Here is a 22271-nt window from a genome sequence, read left to right as displayed (position 1 = left end):
TTAGTACATTGTTTTATGGACTAATGTATTGTGTCTAAGTGGTGGAAACAGAAAAAATCCAATTGGAAATGTCTTGGCTCGAGCAGCCAAGACTCTGCTGAGTCTGGGAGCACCGGACTGTCCGGTGGTGCACCGGACAGTGTCCGGTGGTGCACCGGAAAGTGTCCGGTGCGCCAGGCTGGCTCGAGCGAAGTGGCCGCTCTCGGGAATTCACCAGAGACGTACGGCTATAATTCACCGGACTGTCCAGTGTGCACCGGACTGTCCGGTGAGCCAACGGTCGGCAGGGCCAACGGTCGGCCGCGCGATCTGCGCGGGACACGTGGCCGAGCCAACGGCTAGAAGGGGGCACCGGACTGTCCGGTGTGCACCGGACATGTCCGGTGCGCCAACGGCTCTCAGGCTGCCAACGGTCGATTGCGCCATTTTTGGAAGGAAATCGGGCACCGGACAGTGTCCGGTGTGCACCGGACTGTCCGGTGCGCCAGTCGACAGAAGGCAAGATCAGCCTTCCTAGAATGCTCTCAACGGCTCCTAGCTGCCTTGGGGCTATAAAAGGGACCCCTAGGCGCATGGAGGAAGACACCAAGCATTCCTACAACATTCCTAAGCACCAAGACATCGATTCCGCGCCTTTGATTCTTTGCGATAGCAATTAGAGCTCTTGTTGAGTGGTGAACTCATTGAGTTGTGTTGTGAGCTCTCGTTGCAACTTGTGTGCGTGGTGTTGCTGTGATTTCTTGTCTTGAGTGCATTGCTAATCCCTTCCTTGCTCTGTGCTTCTTTGTGAATTTCAAGTGTAAGGGCGAGAGGCTCCAAGTTGTGGAGATTCCTCGCAAACGGGATTGAGAAAAGCAAGCAACACACCGTGGTATTCAAGTGGGTCTTTGGACCGCTTGAGAGGGGTTGATTGCAACCCTTGTCCGTTGGGACGCCACAACATGGAGTAGGCAAGCGTTGGTCTTGACCGAACCACGGGATAACCACCGTGCCATCTCTGTGATTGATCTTGTTGGTTATTGTGTTTTGTTGAAGATTCCTCTCTAGCCACTTGGCGGTTATTGTGCTAACACTTAACCAAGTTTTGTGGCCTAAGTTTTAAGTGTTACAGGATCACCTATTCACCCCCCCTCTAGGTGCTCTCAGAGTTGAGGACATCCATAACAATGATAAAGAGCATAGGGGACAGGGGGTCCCCCTGCCTAAGGCCTCTTCTGTGATGAATAATATCCCCAGGCTCTCCATTAACCAAGACCCTAGTAGTGGAAGAACTCAGGACCCTTGAGACTATTCCACACCACAGAGGACCAAAACCCAAATGCCTAAGAACCTCAAAAAGGAAGGTCCAAGAGACAGAGTCAAAAGCCTTTCCAATGTCCAACTTCAATAAGATTCTAGACATTTTTTGTCCATAAATAGCCTTGGCTGTTTGCAACACCATGACAAAATTATCATGTATACTTCTACCTTTCACAAACGCACTTTGGTTCACAGAGACCAAGTCAGGGAGCTTAGGAGCAAGTCTATTAGCCAAAATCTTGGTAACAATTTTTGCAAAACCGTGAATTAGGCTTATTGGCCTGAAATCCTTCACCTCAATGGCCTCACTCTTCTTTGGCAACAAAGTAACATAGGCTGAGTTGAGCAGATATAATCTAGAAGCATCCCCCTGCCAAACTTTCTTCAAGGCTGCCATAAAATCCATTTTGATGATAGGCCAAACCTTTTTGTAAAATCGACCTGTGTACCCATCTGGCCCCGGGGCCTTGTCAGAAGGAAGCGACCTGATGGTGTGCCAAACCTCCTCCTCGGTGATCATCTGCTCAAGTTCTTGGAGGTTCAACGAACATCTATGAAAGGCTTCCAGATTTAGGGCTGAAGCTCTGGGAGGGACCATTCCAAGCAGCGAATTATAAAAATCCCAAACAGCCTCCTTCTTCTCCTTTTGATCAACGATTAATCTGTTTTGAACCTGGATTTTTCTAATAAAATTCTTCTTTTTCCTATATCTGGCGTGCTGGTGAAAGTATTTAGTGTTGGCATCACCTTCTTTCATCCACAGCAGTCTACTCCTCAAACGGGCTATGGTTCTCTCAAGGGAAACCAAAGCCAAAGAATGATGTTTTAATCGTTGTCTTAGCCACTCTTCTTGTGGGGATAGAGATCTAGAATCTCTTGCAATTTCCAGCTTATGAAGAATTTCTTTAGCCATCAACACCTGTTTTTTTATGTTGCCCACCTTTTTCTGACTCCAGGAATGCAGATGTACTTTAGGTTGAGAGCGGATTTTTCAACGACGCCTGGAAACCACTTGGATCTGGTCCGGACTTTCGAGGGGACTCGCCCAAAACCGCGTCGCTCGGCTCCAGGGGTGGACCCACATGAGGGCAAAGTGGATCATGGCCCTCCTACATTTTTAGAACTAGTTATATATATAATATATATTTACTATTATATATATACAAGATTAAAGGGTTTATTTGATTTGGTGCCTAATTTACCATACTTTTTCTAACTTTTATGTCTAAAATTAATTGAATGGCTAACCTTAGAACAACCAAACGGGCCCAAACCAACTTTTGATGGGTCTCCGTAGGCCTCAGCCAGTTCCAGCTCTCCCTCACGTCCAAGTGCCCGACGCCCTTTTCAGCTTGCCGCATTTCCTAACGCCGACACTCTGGCTTGCTACTCTCGTATGCCGGCTCGGTAAGTCCGCTACTTCCCGACGCCGACGTGGAGAACGCGCACGCCGCCCCAAGCCCGTCCTTGCTGTCCGCTCCCTTCCTGGGCTCCTGGCATGGCGGCGTCCCCGCCCCAAGCCCGTCCTTGCTGTCCGCTCCCTTCCTGGGCTCCTGGCATGGCGGCGGCCCGTCCTTGCTGTCCGCTCCCTTCCTGGGCTCCTGGCATGGCGGCGTCCCCGCCCCAAGCCCGTCCTTGCTGTCCGCTCCCTTCCTGGGCTCCTGGCATGGCGGCGTCCCCGCCCCAAGCCGGTTCCTGCTGTCTGCTCCCAAGCACGCCCTGCCTTTCCAGTCAGCAGGAGCATGCCCCTTCAGTCTTTCCGGCACGATGGGAAGGCATGCAGCTTCTTCCAGACGACACAATAGCAGTAGAGTTTGCATTTGACACTTGGATAATTGGATTGATTATTGATAGATTGAGATAAATATCTAGATTATATAAATAGTTGATTGGTTGGAATTGTCTCGGTCAACAAAAACTTAACGGTATATTTGCTTATTTTATTGATACATTGACATGAAACTGAAATTATATAAAACACAAGTTTTTTATGACAATGAATGATTTTGCCATACATTTTTTTTTTGTCCCTCATGAATTCTTGTCCTGCTCGGCTCCACACTACCTCCCGCTCTCTTGTGTGGTCTAGGCCGCCTTCTGTGCTCCTCCTCCTCTCATGCTACTGTATCGATTAATGTATTGGCAGAAAACAATGCCAACATTTGCTGTTCAAACCTACAGTTTGTATGTATCGACCACTCTAATCTCCTACTTTGGTGTTCCATATATTCCAGTAAATCTTTTCGTAAAAGCTATGTGGCTGAGGTCATAATAATCACTTGTTCTAAACATTCACATGCTGTCTTGCTTCGTGATCATCTATATGAATAGGGGATAAGATGTTACATGGCATGTGCGATAACGATAGATGTGCGTTTGAGGACCTAAGATAGTATCACATTGACGGAGGAATATATACATTGGCTTATGGATCCTCCAGCGGCATACACCTGCAAAACAACAAAACATGTCGCGAACGAACACCATGCAATCGAAAAACTCTTATTTAACATTTATTAAGGGCCAGAGCTCATACTGATGAGACCTCTTATGTTAGCCGGCCCGCAGAATAGCTCTCCTTGAGATTCTGCAGTGCTTCACGGATGTAGTCGTCGCCATGGTTCGAGTACTTCAGGCAGATAAGCCGCTGCACAACCTGGTACGTCATCTGAAGCGACCAGTACTCCTCGCAATTGGCATTCATCCTTGTCATTTCCTGCAAAGGGAAATACCAATCCCAAAGAGTGTCGTTTGAATGAATAGAATGGGGGGTTTTAGAGCATTTCCAAAAGAACACTAAAACCAATCTGAAAACGCGTTTTGGGTGGAAAAGCAAAATTTTCTCCGTCCAACAGTCCCCCCTTCCCCCAAATTATCAGCGTCCCGCATCCTAGCTCCACTCTCCCTCAACTCAAATATGCGCGAGCGAAGGTCTTCCCCAATCCGTCCTTGCTCCGCGAGAGGCAACAGAGTTGACAGGTGGAGGCGGCGCCAGTTGACGGTTACCAGTCCTTTGCCGTGAGAGGCACCTCATCTCCCACCCCCAGACAACATAGTCGATGAGCGGCAGGAACGAGGCGCAGCAGATTGGCCGACGACAAGCCGGGACCCCACCTCCACTGGTGGTGATGAGCAACTCGCAGGCTTCGCTGGCGTCTGCCCCAAGCTCCCGCTTCGTCGTGGCATAGAGTACCACCCCACTAACAGTGGCCACCTCCATCGCTGCTAAACACAAGCCTTGTCTGGTGCTCTGCTCTCACCACTAACACGCTTCCTCGCAGGGCCTTCTCGAAGCAGGAGCTAGACGGCCTCCATCAACTGTTCGCCTCCCAGCACAGTCGCAGACCAGCGGCCACACCATCTCACGCCCCGTTCATGGCCAGGACACCATCTTCTTGTTTTAGGGACTAGTTATTAGCATTATGATGTAGGTTTAGTTTTTTTAGAAGTTTTTTTTCCAGCAGCCCCCAATATGATGTTTTTAGAAACAAATTTTTGGTAAGCTCTTGGAGTTGCTCTTAGCCCCCTCAATCCCCTTGCTTCCAAACAAGCCATTAGTTATTTATAGGAGGTTTTCCCTCCCTGTTTTCCCTCCCCTTCCAAACTCGCCTTTATAGTGAATATAAAACTGTGATCGGGAGCCATAGAAAGATGAAGATATCTCGGTTGCAAATGATCAGCAGTTGGGTACATCTCTACATATCATATAGGTGTCAGATTACCTGCTCTGTGATCTGTGAAGTGATACTTGTTGAAGTGTCGATCACCGAAGTAGGGATACCAGCTACTCTGGCCAGCAGAAGCCCATAGTGTGGTACCCGTCGGATGCCATCCTTTAGGCAGAACTGAAGTGGGAGTTGGTATAATGTTAGTGTAACAGACATGATGAAACAAATTCCTGAAATCGCTAGTGTGACAGGTACTACTGACCTTGAAATCCAAGCGGTCATTTCTCAAGTCAACCTCAAAATGGAGGATCTTCACATTTGGATACATTGTTGAAAGTTCTGACAAGCGTTCCATGTGCGTGGCAAAAACAGTGTATCTACATGGGTCAAAAACACAATGTTATTGAGCAATAACATATCACTTTCCACCACAAAATAAGTACAATTACTGAATTACCTTTCTATATTTTTAATGAAACCTGTTTACAAACAATTGAGTCTATTGCAGAAAATGAATTGTGATAATAGGTAGGCATCAAACATGATTAGTGCCTATGACTTGATGTATAGCTAATTCTGATATCTAACCATGGCAATACTAGTATAACTAGTTTAATTGACAACCACAATTTGAAACCCAACAGTGCAGAGCTGGTCACGAATACAAATACACTCTTGATATGCTAGATTATCAATAACTGTAAGCAGCCTAGAGGTTGGAAAGTGTTAGAGTGTTAGAGTACCCATTTAGGGTTTGAGGTCTACCCTGTGTATTTACCCTTCTCACCCCTGTATAATGGGCCAGGCCCAACTACTCAGTCTATTAATACATCACCCAACTGTGGAAATAAACAATCTCTCAATAACTACCAAGTACACCTCGAAGCATAACGCAGAGTCCTGGAAGTTTACCACGGTGTATGGTCCTTGTCAGGGGGAAGATCGGGAACACTTCGTTGACTGGCTATTTAATCTCAGTACTGATGCTGAGGACGATTGGCTTCTAATTGGGGACTTCAATTTCTATAGGTCTGCGGAAGATAGAAACAGACCTGGTGGCTGCTTTAATGACATGAACACTTTCAATGAAATAATAAGAATGAGATGAATATCATCCCCTTCTTGATCACAAAGAGGGCAACTAGCAGGGTGGGGAAGACCTCTCTTAGCAAGACGGTCAGCCGTCCAACACTTGTTATGCATAACCAACCAGAGGGAGAAATGGCACTTAGGTGGCGCCCAGGTCCTCCAGATTCTTTCGAAGGCAGCCATGGAGGTAGAGCCACAAAACATCCACTCATAAGCAGATTTGGCTGAATATATACCATTGCTAGAGAACCTCCAAAGGTGCTTATCTAGGACCCCAGGCTGAAGAGTAACATTAGAGATAGCTTCTGTAAGAATGAGGAAATCAGAAACGAACTGTCTACTCTAGTCTCTTGGGATGTCGTTACAAGGCCGCTTATATTTGGTGGGCTTGGGGTCCTAAATCTGTATTATCAGAGCTGGGCACTGCAAGCTAAATAGCTGTGGCTGGAGAAAACAGATTCAAACAAGCCCTGGCATGGGCTAAAGCTGCCTGTGCCGTTGCAGGTCAGGAAGTTCTTTCATGCTTCGGTTATTACTATGGTTGGCAACGGAAACAGGACTTTATTTTGGACTGATAGATGGATTGATGGCGGCTGCATCAATGATTTTGCTCCTGATGTTGTTTCCAAGGTTGATAAACATATTGTCTCCACTAGAACAGTGGCCCAGGCTCTTGGAGGACAACAATGGATCAGTGACATCTTGACACCTCTTTCTTGGACGGGGATCCGACAATTTTTGCTGATTTGGGATGCTGTAAGCAATATTGTGTTAACACAGGAGGCGGATATTCATACCTGGCTGCATACTTCCTCTGGTCAATTTTCTTCTAGGTCCTGTTACAAGGCTTTTTTTATGGGAGCTATTTTTTTGAACCTTGGAAGAGGCTTTGGAAATTTTGGGCTCCCCCAAAGTGCAAGTATTTCTTGTGGCTGGCCATTCAGAATAAATGTTGGACTTCTGATAGATTGGAGAAGAGAGGTCTGGACCACCCAGTGTCTTGCCTCTTCTACGATCAATCACAGGAAATCATACAACATATTTTGTGTACCTGTGTCTTTGCAAGACAGTTCTGGCATTCCATTCTGTTCGTGTTGGATCTAGGTAATCTCTCTCCGTCAGGAGATGAGACCTCCTTTGCTGATTGGTGGCGAAAAACAAGTAAGAAGATTCATAAAAGCAAGAGAAAGGGCATGAACAGCATCATCATTTTGGGGGCCTGGTGTTTATGGATCCACCGCAACAAAGCTGTCTTTAATGGGGAGACCCCTTCGCTAAGCTCTATCAGATGAGTCTTTCTCGATGAGATTGGATGTTGGATTACGACTGGAGCCAAACATCTTCAGAGTTTTGGTTTGGAGCTCACGCGTAACCTTCACAGGGTCTAGGGAGTGGGTAGCATGTGTGAGTTTTTTGTTTTGATTAAGCCTGCTTAGGGCTTTGTACCTTGGTCCATTTTGGACCTTTTTTCTTCCCTAATTAAATGATGTGAAGTTCTCCTGCGCTTTCGAAAAAAAAGAAACGACCTCCCATGTCACCATGCCTCTCAAATCGCCAATCCAAGATGAACAATAGAGAGCATCAACCACTATCATTCTTTTCATCAATCTGTTAGGAACCAAACTGAATACAGGAGGGGCCAAGTCTTCCATTCTCTGACCCAAGAGCCATCTATCTTGCCAAAAAAGAGTGGATCGCCCATCCCCCACCTCGGAAGCCAATGCAACTTAGAGTAAGCACTCAAAAAATCGGTTTGACTGGATAGGCAAATTAGCCCAAGGCTTGGATGTGTCGGTTTTTTGAAGCCATATCCATCTAAACCGCAAGGCCCAATTTGAACATTGAATATCAGAGATACCAAGGCCCTCAATTCTTTGGGACGCGTTACCTTGCCCTAGGCCACCATACAATGCCCACCATTAGCCTCTTTACGTCCTCTCCAAAGAAAACCGCAACAGATTTTATCAATGGCCTTAATAGCCCACCTAGGCAAATCTAGTGCCATCATATGATAGATAATAGTAGCAGTGAGCACAAATTGCACTTGGGTAGCCCTGCCAGCACAAGTCATCAGATCAGCTTTCCAAGCTGGTAAGAGGTCCACCAGCTTATCAATAAGTGAAAGAGAAATAGGGTTAACCTTTTCCTACAATTAATTTTGGTGGTTGAATGTCCAACACAAACATATGGACTAACTAGTTTGCTCTAGAACTCATATATTACAGGTGCATAAGGTTCAACACAAACCAATAAAAGATTCAAGTTAGAGACTAAATTGAAATAGAGCAAAGGACCTGAGTGTGCTGTGGACTGGCGCATCGAACTGTCCGGTGTGCCATCGGACAGTGTCCGGTGCACCATGCCCGTACAAATCCAAAGCAGTCACTCTCGGGAATTCAACGACGCCCTCCGCTATAATTCACCGGATTGTCCGGTGTGCCAGCGGAGCAACGGCTAACTCGCGCCAACGGTCGACTCTGACGGGTGAACAGTGTTACGACAGAAGTCAGAGCAGAAAGTCAGAGGGCACCGGACTGTCCGGTGCCGCAAGAAGACAAAGCTCCAACAGTCGACTTCGCTCCGAACCCTAACGGTTGGGTGACGTGGCGAGGCACCAGACAGTGCACAGTGTCTGTCCGGTGGTGCACCGGACTGTCCGGTGCGCCCATCGCCAGCAGCCTCCCCAACAAGCCACCTTGGTGGTTGGGGGCTATAAATACACCCCAATCACCACAACTCCAAGCATCCAAGTTTTCTGAAGATCACATTCAATACAAGAGCTCTATAATTCACTCCAAGACACAATACAAAAGATCAAATCCCCTCCAAGTCCCAAATTCATTCCTAACACCTAGTGGCTTGTGAGAGAGAGATTTTTGTGTTCATTTGAGTTCTTGTCGCTTGGATTGCCTTTCTTTTCCCATTCTTACTCTCAAGTGCTTTGTAAGCGAGGCAAGAGACACCAAGTGTGTGGTGGTCCTTGCGGGGTCTTAGTGACCCGTGTGATTAAGGAAGAAGGCTCACTCGGTCTAAGTGACCGTTTGAGAGAGGGAAAGGGTTGAAATAGACTCGGTCTTTGTGACCTCGTCAACGGGGACTAGGTTCTTTGGAACCGAACCTCGGTAAAACAAATCACCGTGTTCATTCGCTTGATTCTCGTTTGATTTGTTTTCCCCTCTCTCCCGGACTTGATTTTAGTTCTAACGCTAACCCCGGCTTGTAGTGTGTGTTTAAAGTTGTAAATTTCAGATTCCGCCTATTCACCCCCCTCTAGGCGACTTTCAATAAGAGGTTGCAGTTAGGGCTGGATATCGAGCCAGTTCGTCCGAGTTCGAGCTGGCTTGGCTCGGTAAGATAACGAGCTACAAAGTCAGCTCGGCTCAGCTCGTTTACGAGCTCGAGCTGGCTCATTTAGCTCGCGAGCCAAAGCACGAAAAAAATATGTAAATAATAATCAATTTCTAGTTAATTTCAAACTAATTTAACAATAGAAAATTGTAATTATACTCAGTTTCGCATTCCACATCAATGTAACACCAAATTAACACAACTCATCAATTCACAATTCATATGCATGTTCATCAAGTTAACGCACAGTTATATTCGCATAGACCAATTTAACACATAAACACAATTCATCAATCATTACTTTAACTCATAGGCCATAGACACCACACATACATATAACATGTTCATCAATTGTTACGATGCAAACAATGAAAAGGCAACATACCGAGGGACGACCTCTCCACCTCCCAACCCCGTCCCCTCTCCCTCGCCCTCCCACCACCACCCTACACCACCACCTCTCGCCGGACTCCCCCCGGACTCGGCGACCACTCCAGTGAACTCGCTCTATGTGCCCCGACTAGACGTTGCCCTGACCACCAGGGTGGCCGTCTGAAGTCCCAGCGGTGGAGTGACCCTAGCCCTGCTTCTTCTAGGGATTCATGTCTGGCGCCCCATTCCTATAAAGAAGCCTTGCTTGCTACCCCCACGCATCGTGTAGCTTCTACCCCAGCGACGAGTGAGAAACAAACCAGTGAGGAGAAGACGGTGGTCGGCTCATGACCTAAGGTGCAGAGTCGGCCGGTGCCCTAGCGACTGGACGAAGACGGCTGGCAAGTGGTGCAACACAAAAGTAAGTCTCGCGGTGATCACCTTCCCTGTCGATGGTCCCTGTGGACCTCTGGGGAAAATGTTATAATTGATTTTCCTCCACACACCTTGCTGTGACCTGCCGCCGGCCTAATTGATGCTTCAAGTGCTACAAGCTTGGACACCAGGCCGCCGGATGTCCATCCCTCCCAGAAGCAGCGAGGAAGAAGTCTGTGTGGCAACGACTGAGTAACTAGAGCAAGAGAGTTTCGGTGTGGCAACGTTTGGCAGTGCAGCAGATATCCCCGCCTGACTCTGCTGCAGACTCCCATAGAAGAAGGCTGGTGTGGAGGAGGATCAACACTCCTTTGGAACCCGCGATGAAGGAAGACACCGCAAGGATGGTTGCTATAGGCGACTCTCAAAGATGCCTACACAACAAGAAGAAAACAAGACGTTCCAAACGGGGCAATGGATCGATGATGCTTGGTGTCGGTTTCATCTGATGATGTTGAAGCCTCCCGGAAGGTCCAGATGCCTACGCATAGGTCTGTAGGACAGATGGAGATGATCGAGAAGACAAAGCCTTCTTGTGTTTTGGAATTCACCACCAAGATGGCGCGTGAAGAGCTAACTCTCCATCGTGCCCTGTTCATAACAGTTGATGGGACTAGGCCGGAGGTGCTTGGCGTTGAGGTGTTAGAAGTTGCTCATAATTTTGATGTCAATATTGAAGCCATGTGGATTCATCAAGTCCTGCCAGAGGATTTCCTCTTGATTCTACCTAATGAAGCAACTGCTTCAAGGGTGCTCAATGATGGCAAGGCATACAGGGGCCTCATTTTAGTCTGATGTTCAAGCGCTGGTCGAGGTTTACTCATGCATCTTCAACGATCATGTCTGGTATGGTGGAGGTTGAGATTAGAGGGATTCCAGAGCACGCTTGGTTTCGTTCTATGGCAGAAAACATCTTGAGAGACTAATGCTGGATTTCGGAAGTGCACCCCGACACTTTGCAAGAGAAAGATTTCTCATCCTTTCATGTCAGTGCTTGGTGTTTTGATCCTGGAAGACTACACCGTGTTATGGACCTCCACATCATCGAGCCAGGTTTGCACACAATTGAGAAGAGATGCCTCACTTTCAAGATCAGTGTGAGCGCTACCCCGGCGCACCTACATGATACGACCATGGAGCCTCTACCGCCCCCACCTCCAGCGTTCAGCAGGCGACCTAGTGATGACGACAACGGTGAGGACCAGGATCCCCGGTCTCGACGCTCGAGCGGCTCCCAGATTCAGCGGAGACCGGTTCATATTCGCTTGGGCCCGTAGCTACAGTCAGGACGCGAGTCTGCCACACTTGCGCCTTGGGCTACGCATCCCGTACCATCAAAGGCCTCGGGAGGGGAGACATCAGATCCTGAGCGAGATGCGCTCTCTTCTCTGCGTGTTGAAGCAACACCTGTATCCAAGGAGCCTTTCGAAGACGGAATGGTGGGCTTGCAGGTTCCCGAAGCAGATATTGATGGACAAATGTCCCTAGGGAAGACACACACGCACACGCACGCGCGCGCGCACACACACACACACAGACGACTATAGGATGACTAGGAATCGAAGGCTCGACTAATCGAGCAAATCAACGAATAATCGCGATTAGTCATTATCGGTGCTCAGGCGACTAGAGTCGACTAGTCGACTTTAAAACCTTGAATCAAACTGACTAAATTTTAGCTTCTTAGGAGCTAAAGGTGACTAAAAGATACCTTTTCACCATTTTAGTCATTTTCAGCTCTTCTCGAGTTTAGATCTTTAGCTCATAAAGTGACTAAACTTACGTAACTTTTGCTTTAGCTCCTAGGATCCAAATAGGCCCATAATAAAAGGTTACTAGTTCTTACGCTTTCACAGAAAGAAGGTATTCACAGCAACTCCATGCGATTGCCAACCCATCTGAGGAAGATGTTGCTCTTCCAAGTTCATCCACAACAACCAAACTCCTACAAGTTCAAGGCCATCAGAAGAAAACAAGAGTAATTCAAGACATCAAATTTTAGTCTTCAGCAACGAGGTAGAAATACCTTGAAGAAACATTTTGCATGATGAAAGCAGTTTCTTTCATTTCTGTCATAAACTGTAAAGACACATTAAAGTAATTAGATACAACAAGAATAATATCATGTGTGATAACTGACAACCAATTAAAAAATGGCAGACTCAAAGCCAGATGCTCCAACATGAATGGGGTCTGGGAAAGGGATAATCGAGTTAAACCTTCCCCCGCAAATGCGGAGAGGGTGCTTCAAATCTGCGACATAGTAACTTAATGAGACAGCTCTCGCTACATGCGTGACAAACAATAGCTGAACTCAGTAGAAAATGGAAGCTGCTATGTACTTCATTCACATTAAAGTTCACTTTGGTTTTGTCCTAAGTCAACTTTTCTAACTTTGACCAAATTTTTAGAAAAAAAATATGTTAGGTTCTACAAGCTCAAATAAATGCATTATCAATTCAAAACATAGTTCATGTAGAATTTAATGAAACTAATTTGAGGTTGTATTTGTCAGTGCATTTTTCATATAAACATGGTATAAATTAGAGAAATTTAGGATAGAGCCAAAGTGAACTAGAGTACATAGGAAATCTGTGTACTCGCTAGTTATGAGAAGATATAAATAAATCACACTTTGCCAACCTCATATCAATTTGACAAGGATCAACTGTTGCAGACTACTCTACTAATAATCCGCAAACAGACTACTGCCTAGTGCCTATCGATGAATAGTCTGGCCTATGAAAGAAACAGTACGTGTAAATTGCTTCTTCAAATAGTCCTATAAATCAGGTGCCATAAAGAAGCAAACTGCAATTGGTAAACAAGAACAAACTTAAACCATACCTCAGTCTAAATTCCGTACAAACATTGTTAGACAGTTAGTGTGTGTCACAGCTGTAATGGGCTTAGGCATAGCCCATATACTATTCTACCTATTAATATAGACACCCTCTGTCGCAGCCATGGTTCTTAAGGCGGTAAGGCGAGATAAGGCGCTGGACCACCGCTTAGACACCTAGGCGACGCCTAAGGCGAGCAAGGCGACGCCTTATCAACCTGAGAATCAGCAAAACAGCCCCATGGAGGAGGAAGAAAAAGAAAAAAAGAAAAAGAAAAAAAGGAGAAGGAAGGGGTAGGAGGCCCAGCCCACCAGCCAGCCCATATAGTCCTTCCTCTGGCAACCCTAGGTTGCCTCTCTCCCCCACCATTCAGCGGCTGCTGCCCCCGATTGAGCCACCGCCGCCTCAGATTCGCCGTCGCCGCCTCAGATTCGCCGCCGCCGCTGACGATTTGGACGTTGCCGCCAACGATTCGGATTTCGCTGCCCTGGATTTGGCCTCCGATTCAGCCTCTGCCGCTCCTGATTCGGCGCTGCCACCCCGAAACGGCGCTGCCCCTTTCCCTTCCCCTTTGTCCTATGCCCTCTTGCTGATTCTTACCTAGGCGACGCCTTTAAAACAAGGGTCGCAGCCGCGTGCCTCCACGGCGCAAGCGCACCACCTTCTGTCGGTGGCGGCACTTCCCCTAGCCGTTGTGATTCCCTCCGCGCGGCTGACGCCGGAGGTGGCAGTGGCAAGTGTTAGAGTTACTATGTATTGTGTAATGGCCTTAGTCCCAACATCACTGTTATTAATATATCACTCAACCCATTTAGGGTTAGGGTTTTCATTCAAATATGGTATTATCTAGCAAGGTTTAGACTCCTCCCCACTCCCAGCCGCCACTGTAACATGCGGCTACAGTAACTCACCGACGCTGCCCCCCGCCGCCGCCCTCTCATCCCCTCCTGTCAGCCCGCCGCGTCGCCCCTGGGCAAGCCGTGCTGCTCCCCCCCCCCCCCCCCGTCGGCCCTGCTCCTTGTCTGCGCGCCGCCGCCATGGCCGGCCAAGATCCTCCTCCCCATGCGCGCCCATGGGGGCTGCACGGCATCGTCCTCGCCAACGCCGGAACCCCGACTCCGCTGCCAGCGCGCCCCCATCGGTGACCGCACCCCTGCAGCGGTCGCGTTCCCTGTGGCCAACGAGCGTCGTCGCCGCAGGTCACCACCCCATCTCTGGCGTCCTCTCCGGCGACCCCAACCGCGTCGACTTCATCACCGGTGCTCTTGGCATCCCTCCTGGCACGCTCACCTCCAATAGCGACGCGTACGCGGCTCCTCCCGCGTTCCTCGCTGCCCTCTACGTGGCTGCACTGCGGGCCACCACACCCACGACCTACGACGCCGCAGCGCGTCGCGCCGAACTCCTAGCTCCGCACTTCCCATACCTGAGTGCGGGTCATGACACTCCCGCCCTGCCTAGGGTCGCGCGGGGGTTCGACATTCCGCCTCCCGTCTACAACCACCCGTCGGTTCTCACCACTACTCAGCATCCTCGTGCTCCCGACATCACTGTCGCCCTCGCCGCTACCCATTAGCGCGCAGGCTGCCGCCCACACCTGAGCAGGAACGAGCAGTCGTCGATGCCCTCAAGCGCTAGCTCGTCCGCTCGCTGGTGCCCAGGGCGATGTCTCCTACTTTGTGCACGCCGTCGATGATGATGCCCCCGACACGTCGATCATCGTCAGTCTCCATGCTCAGGCGACGAGATTTCCCAGTATTCGAGCTCTGGTCTCGACGACCACGTCCTCACGCGGTGGTGTCGACGCACGCCTGGTCCCGGATGGACAGCGTTGTCCTGACCTAGATCCTTGGCACCCTCACGGTCGAGATGCATGACGACGTCCGCGAGGAGGGCGGGACCGCTCGCCAGGCCTGGGTTGCTATCGAGGCCAAGTTCCTCGGCAACCGCCAGGTCCGGATTCTCCACCTGGACACCGCTTTCCGCGGCAATCTAAATATCATAGAAGTTAAACTTTTTGTGATAGTTGTGGTATGTTAGATATAAGGATACTACCATTCTCCATTCATGTATTTCCAGAATACCTTTGTAACTCCATGAACAGTTTGTACAACAAGGCACAATAAACAACATTGATATCTTGATATCAAGTGCGAAAGGGTCTCTAGCTGAGTTGGTTAGGTGGTCTGAGTAGCACTCCTCAGGACCTGAGTTCAAATTCCAGTGGGAGCAAATTTTAGGTTGAGGTTAAGAAAAGGTCACTCGTTTCACTGGTTGTGTGCACACGAGATGGACTGACCTATGGGGGTGAATCCTTGTGTAGGAGCTGGGAGGGCTCAAAGCATGAGTAAATATCTAGCCTATAGGGGGCGGACCCTCATGCTACACAGGGGAGAGGCAGTTTTCGTGACCCTTCTCGATCGAGGCTCCGATTGAGCTTCTTAATACGATACCCGGGGGCAGTCTTTCCCTACCGTCCGAGGAATCTTGATATCATGTAGAATAGATCCAGGCTATCCTCATTTGGCAATTACATATTTAAACACATACCGTACTCGAGTTGTTCTCAACATTGTCCCCGTTACCAATCCGTGTAAATATACGATCAAGAACTCTTAAGGATGCAAACTGAGCTGGAACATAACAGCCAATTTGTGCAAGAATGACAATTAAACATATCTGTTGGAGATATGTGCTTTTCCCGCTCCTGCAACAGCAAACAATACAGAAATGAGATGAACTTACACAGATAAATAAGTAGCCTGCAGCATCAACTAAGGTCCAATATTATACCACTCACATATTTGGCCCCATGACAAGAACCATATTAGATGCTTCAGAGAGAAATATATTGTTAGGCTGTATGGCAGAAACAATACTTAGGCCATGGATACAATCCACATAATTAACAATGGAAGTGATTACGAAGTATACATGGAGGACATCAACAAAAAAGCAACTTACAACAAAATTAGTATGCAAGGTCTCAAGAATAGGGTGTCGTCCAGCATTGATTGCCATTGGACCATCATCTGCTTACAAAGAACCAAAATTCATGAACTAGAGATGGTACCTATAACACTAAAATGAAATAATTCACACTTGCAGTAGATCCTTCCACTAAGTTTGTCCATAATCTTGGGAGTGCTCATTTCAAATATTGTCCAGAGTTTAACTGAGGATGTTTTGTTGAGATTCTCCTTTTTATGCCTATCATAAAGTCCAGGCAATAGGAACTTTTTTCAACAAATGTTCAATTCAAAGTGTGCAATTACAGCACACATGCATGTATAGAGCATTTCATTCGCCCATGCACATCGGTTGGCTTGAACAAATATATATTAACAAAATGGATGGTCTAAGAGAAATACATGACAGGAGCTAAATTGCACACCTGTGAACTCTGGTCTTGTGTAGCGATCAACAGGCTTTGTAGATATTGTATGCGCAAAAGAATTTACAATCATGTCCAAAAGACATAATACTTCGGCGAGCAATGTAAGGATAGCAATGTCTCCTCTGATTTTGTCAATAAGCCCTGAAATGATAAACGAGTAACTCAGGCAGCTTAAACATCGTAGTCAAAACGTAGCATTGCATGAAACTCAATGCTCCAGAGCCCACAAGTTTCTTTTTAAAAAATGGTACAAAGTGTAATTTGATTTGCATGGAAATTTTTATAAGATAATTACAAACAGCAACAGTGCATTCAATTTTGTCTATCCAGCTGTTTATTGTCATGGCTGCAATGCTGAAACTTACGTATGGTTTACGTAATCTTATTACCAAATTGCTGACTAAAGGTATTGTTGGATTATTATATCTGTATCTGTGTAATCGGGCTTTGGTGCAGCCCATAATATTTAGGGTTAGGGGATTCTATTCTGTCCAATATGGTATCAAGCCAGTTTTTCTTTTTCCTCTCCCTCTCCTCCTAGCCGCCGCCCACCATCTCCCTGTTCCTGGCTGCCTGCCGCCATGGACGGCAGCAGCACCACTTCCCCCCTCTCCTCTCTCTCTATATATATCTCATCCATGGAACCCGCCACCTGGATGGCAGCCACCAGCGTGCGTCCTTCCCCAAGGGTCCCCTCCCCAATGCACGACGGCGCTCCTCCCAGCCGGTCGCGACGGTCGTGGCACCGCTCCCCTCACCTGCGCTCCCCCCCCCCATTAAAGGTCCGCACTGTCAGGAACTCAGGAGGTAGTACTGAAGATCCTAGTTCCAGTGTCAGACACGCTACAGTGGCGAAGCAAGGCAAGCAGGAGCTGCCATCTTAATCTGAAGAAGTGGTGAAGCCAAGGAGAAGTAGACACGAGGTTGAGCTGAACAAGAAATACTTTGGTGCCAACTAGCTGTAATAGGGTCCACTTGTCATTTGCTTGGGTTGTTTTTATCAGTATCTTGTACCTATAAAAGGGGAACAACTGCCCGTTTTGTAATTGGCCTTTGGTTGGCTGTGAACTTGGAAGGGAAAAAGAACTTTGAACCACTATCTATGTGTCTTGTGAGGGTTTGTGAGAGTGTACTCTAACAATTGGTATCCGGAGCCAACCTAGATCCTACCCACGAGTATCATACGAAGTTCCAGGCGAATGTGGGAGCGATGGCGCCACCGCGTATGGAGGACTCATTAGCGCATTTGATCGCCAGGAAGAAGCAAACAAGGAGAATTTTCGGTGTATGGAGGCGATCCGGTCCACGATGGAGAAGATGGAGGTCACGTTGCAAGGATTGGTGACCGATCGGGGCGATTTCCAAAAGTGGCGATCGGGCATCGAGAAGCGGGTGATCGAGATGGTTGAAGCACTGCTGACATCCGCAGCCAAGTGGAGAAGGTGGACCAGAAGGCAACTGCAGTTCTGTCTCTGGTTCCCACGATCGCGGCCATGACGGGAGCCAATACGTCCTCAATGATTCCATCGGCACCGGTGTTGGGCGGTACGCTGATGGGCTCCCTGCTAGACCGCACGTTCGATCCGTATCGACCACCCCAAGGTGAAGGGGATGCAGGTCGGATTTCGGTGGGAGGTATGATCACGCCTAATCCCCACACCCAGTGGTTGTTCAGTCAAGGTCCGACAAGTCATATGGCTTCTATGAATTGGTCCCAAGGTTCAGAAGCTAACCTACCCCTTTACGAACTTCCTTGTTTTTGATGGATCTAACCCAAAATTGTGGAAACATTGTTGCGGAATATATTTTGATTACTATGATGTGCCAGCGGAGATGTCTCCTCCCCTGCCGCTCTCCTCCACCCGGGGCAGCCCCTACTCTTCCTCTCTTTCTCTGTGCCCCCCCCCCATTCCCAATCGTAGCAAGTACCTTGCTCTCCTGCACGGCGATCCGCCCACCACTGTTTCCTCTGCTCCCAATTTCATGTCCTCCCTGTTCAGGGCCTCATCCGTGTCATCCCTATTTAACACAACACACGCATCCTCTCTCGCTCCGTCGGTGTCGAGCTCACCACGGAGTCAGCACTCTTCGCGCCTACTTCCTTGACGCTCGTCCTTCGCCATGTCGTGGTCCACGTGCCTCCCTACCGTGTGTTTCCCTTCACAACGGTCAGCTTCTCTGGGCACGTTTGTGACCTTCGATAGGGACATGAATCCGGTTCTCTGTGACTGTGTCGGGCTTTCCCACCCTCTAGCCCCTGTCCACCCACACAAGCGTAACCATGCTCTGTGTCGTTTGTGTTCCACGGTGCGGAGATTGTCTCCATGAAGATAGAGGCCATGTCGTCACCACCGCCCATGCTCGTTGTTAGCCTCCTCGCCACTAGTGGCCCCAACGCCCATCCTAGCTCTGTGAGGGTGCCTCCCCTGGCTCTCTCTTCGTACCCCGTGTCACCGCAGCCTACTCTTACTACTGACTCCGGCACCATGCACCACACCACTCCTGACCCAAGTATTGTTTCTTTACCCCATCGCCACAACCCCACTTTCCCTTCTTCCATAATTATCGGTAATGGGTAGACTCTGGCTGTCACCATAGTAGGTGACACAGTTCTTCCTGGTCCTTCGTACCTCAACAGCCTTGTTGCCCCCATCATCATATAGAATCTTCTCTCGATTCGTCACTTCACCGCTGACAACCAATGTTCTATGGAGTTTGTATCATAGGAGCTCACCATACAGGAGCTTAGCACTCAAGTTGTGGTCACCTGATGCGACAGCTCCGACCCCTTATATCTTATTCGCTTTCCTACTCCATCTCCCTTATCCCATGTTCCTGCACCCTATGCCCTCACTACTATCGCTTCCACCTCCACTAGGCATCATCGTCTTGGCCACCCTAGTCACGACGTCCTCTATAGACTCTCGGGCACCTCGGACATCACCTGCCCCGCGGCACTAATGCCTCACTTTACCATGCTTGTTAGCTTGGCCATCACACTCGCATACCCTTCCCTTCTTACATGTCTCGCACTACTCGTCCCTTCGATCTCGTCCACTGTGACCTTTGGACATCCCCAATCCCTAGCATCTCCGGTTACAAGTACTATCTGCTCATCCTGGATGACTTCTCTCACTACCTATAGACCTTTTCCTGTGTCGTAAGTCTGACACCTTCACCAGACTATCTCACTTCGTTGCATGGGCGTCGACTCAGTTTGGTCGCATCATCCGGAGTGTTCAGTGTGATTCTGGGCGGGAGATTGATAACTCCACATCTCGTATCTTCTTTCTCTCCCACGGCGTGCAGCTGCGGATGTAGGGCATGTTTGGTTCGTGACTAACTGTGCCACACTTTGCCTAAGGTTAGTCATTCGAATTGAAGAACTAACCTTATGCAGAAAAGTTAGGCAAAGTGTGGTAAGTTAGGCAGCGAACCAAACAGACCCGTAGTGTTCTCACACCTCCCCTCAGAATGGTCGGACCGAGTGCATGATTTGCACCACCACGAATATGTTTCGTTGCCTCCTCTTCCAGGTTTCTCTTCCCTCCCGCTACTGGGTTGAGGTGCTGAACACTGCCATCTAACTCATCAACCGTCTTCCCTACAAGGCGATCAGTCATCATACTCAGTTCTTCGTCCTCTTCTGCACCACCCCCACCTACGAGCACCTTCGCATCTTTGGGTGCGCTTGCTATCCCAACACCTCCACCAACGCTCACCACAAACTTGCACCTTGATCCATTTGCTATCTTTTCCTTAGGTACTCCTCTGATCATAAGGGGTATCGTTGCCTTGATCTTCTCACCCACCACATCATCATCTTTCGCCATGTTGTCTTCAATGACGATGTTTTTCCCCTTGCTGGCTCCTCCCCACGTCCCGACCTCGATTCCCTCCTTGATACTGAAATCGTCGACGTACATCCTCTTCCCTTGCCCTCTTCCGCACCACGCGCAGCCCCGTCGCCTACGCCTGTGCCACGCGCTGCCCCGTTACCTCTGTCCGTGCCGCATGCGGCCCTGTCGCGTCCGCCACGCGGCCCTGCCTCTCCGACCACCTTTGGCTCGCTTCTTTGATCTCGCCCGTGTTTACCAGCAGCGTGTGCGACCCGATCCATCTTCCCCTCCGACGACGACTCGCCCCATGCTCCAACCCGCTCCCGTGATGAGGCACACCACCCGATCCCCATCCACCGCGACCCACGCCACATCCACCAGATGGTCACTCACCACTCGGTCGATGTTCTTCGACCAGTTGATCGGTTGGTGCTCATGGTCGCCATTGCTCCGACTCCCTCACTTGTCCCCTCCTCGGTCCATACCATGCTCGTCGATCCACACTGACACCATGCTATGGAGGAGTATGCAGCTCTAGTGGCCAACCACAACTGGGAATTGGTGTCGTGTCCCTCTAGAACCATGGTCACCGACAAGTAGATCTTCCATCATAAACTCAAGGCTGTTGGTACTTTGGATCGCTACAAAGCCTGTTGGGTCCTTCAGGGCTTCACTCAGCACCCCGGAGTGGACTACGACGATACCTTCAGTCCTGTCGTCAAGACCGCCACCATTTGGACCGTCCTCTCCCTCGCCCTCTCTAGGGATCGGGCGGGTCCACTAGCTGGACATCAAGAATGGCTTCCATCACGGCACTCTGACCGAGACAGTGTACTGCAGCCAGCCCACCGGCTTCGTCGACTCCACTCGCCCGAGTATGGCATGTAAGCTTGACCGCTCTTTGTATGGCCTCAAGCAGGCACCGCAGGCCAGATATAGTCGCTTCGCCACCTACATGGTCTCCCTCGGCTTCATCAGGGCCAAGTTAGGCATGTCCCTGTTCATCCTTCGGCACGACGACGACACCATCTACCTCCTATACATCGACGACATCGTTCTCATGACCTCCAGCGTTGTACTCCCTCAGCGCACGATCAACGCCCTTGAGAGCACCTAGAGGGGGGTGAATAGGTGATCCTGTGAAACTTGAAACTTAATCCACAAAAACTTGATTAGACGTTAGCACAATAATGCCAAGTGACTAGAGAGGAGTCTCAACAAAACACAGTAACCACAAGAGATCAATCACAGAGAAGGCACAGTGGTTTATCCCGTGGTTCGGCCAAGACCAACGCTTGCTTACTCCACGTTGTGGCGTCCCAACGGACGAGGGTTGCAATCAACCCCTCTCAAGCGGTCCAAAGACCCACTTGAATACCACGGTGTTTTGCTTGCTTTACTATATCCCGTTTGCGAGGAATCTCCACACTTTGGAGCCTCTCGCCCTTACACTTGAAATTCACAAAGAAACACGGAGTAAGGGAGGATGAGCAACTCACACAAGACACAAAGATCACAGCAAATATGCACACACAAGACTCAGACTTGAGCTCAAGAGACTATCACAAGTTCCTCACTAGAACAGAGCTCAAATCACTAAGAATGTTGAACAAGTGCGCAAGAACGAAGTGTGAGTGATCAACTATGCTCAAAGAATGCTTGGATGTCTCCTCCATGCGCCTAGGGGTCCCTTTTATAGCCCCAAGGCAGCTAGGAGCCGTTGAGAGCAATCCAGGAAGGCAAATCTTGCCTTCTGCCGACTGGCGCACCGGACAGTTCGGTGCACCACCGGACACTGTCCGGTGCGGATCTCTTTCCTTATTTGGCGAAGCCGACAGTTGGCGCCTTGGAGCCGTTGGCGCACCGGACACTGTCCGGTGCATCCTTCCGACCGTTGCCTCGGCCACGTGTCTCGCGCGGGTCGCCCGGCCGACCGTTGGCTCACCGGACAGTCCGGTGCACACCGGACAGTCCGGTGAAT

The 22271-nt window shown here is 49.0% G+C and overlaps 1 protein-coding gene and 1 long non-coding RNA gene across 4 annotated transcripts in view; one reads left to right on the top strand and one right to left on the bottom strand.

Moving 5' to 3' along the window:
• Positions 1 to 3250: 3250 nt before the first annotated feature.
• Positions 3251 to 22271, bottom strand: part of LOC103647676 (DNA mismatch repair protein MSH4) — a 51780-nt gene continuing 32759 nt past the window's right edge. For 2 of the 3 annotated variants that reach the window (XM_008672188.4, XM_008672190.2), the window contains exons 16-25: positions 16449 to 16592; positions 16019 to 16086; positions 15855 to 15913; positions 15605 to 15761; positions 12238 to 12290; positions 12058 to 12156; positions 5230 to 5344; positions 5022 to 5144; positions 3836 to 4015; positions 3251 to 3749 (exon numbers count right to left, since the gene is read on the bottom strand). In XM_008672188.4, coding sequence (XP_008670410.1) covers positions 3848 to 4015; positions 5022 to 5144; positions 5230 to 5344; positions 12058 to 12156; positions 12238 to 12290; positions 15605 to 15761; positions 15855 to 15913; positions 16019 to 16086; positions 16449 to 16592 — 986 coding nt within the window. In that variant the 3' untranslated portion in view covers positions 3251 to 3749; positions 3836 to 3847. The remainder of the gene's footprint in view (positions 3750 to 3835; positions 4016 to 5021; positions 5145 to 5229; positions 5345 to 12057; positions 12157 to 12237; positions 12291 to 15604; positions 15762 to 15854; positions 15914 to 16018; positions 16087 to 16448; positions 16593 to 22271) is intronic. The other variant, XM_008672189.4, reaches the window with a different exon arrangement.
• LOC103647675 (uncharacterized) lies at positions 4029 to 4989 on the top strand. The gene is made up of 2 exons (XR_562955.2): positions 4029 to 4488; positions 4581 to 4989. It is a non-coding gene; the product is annotated as an uncharacterized lncRNA (long non-coding RNA).

This window comes from Zea mays, chromosome 2 (genome assembly GCF_902167145.1).
Source record: "Zea mays cultivar B73 chromosome 2, Zm-B73-REFERENCE-NAM-5.0, whole genome shotgun sequence".
NCBI lineage: Eukaryota > Viridiplantae > Streptophyta > Magnoliopsida > Poales > Poaceae > Zea > Zea mays.
The sequence above is the reverse complement of the archived record's forward strand: the minus strand, read 5'-3'. Positions and strand labels throughout refer to the sequence as shown.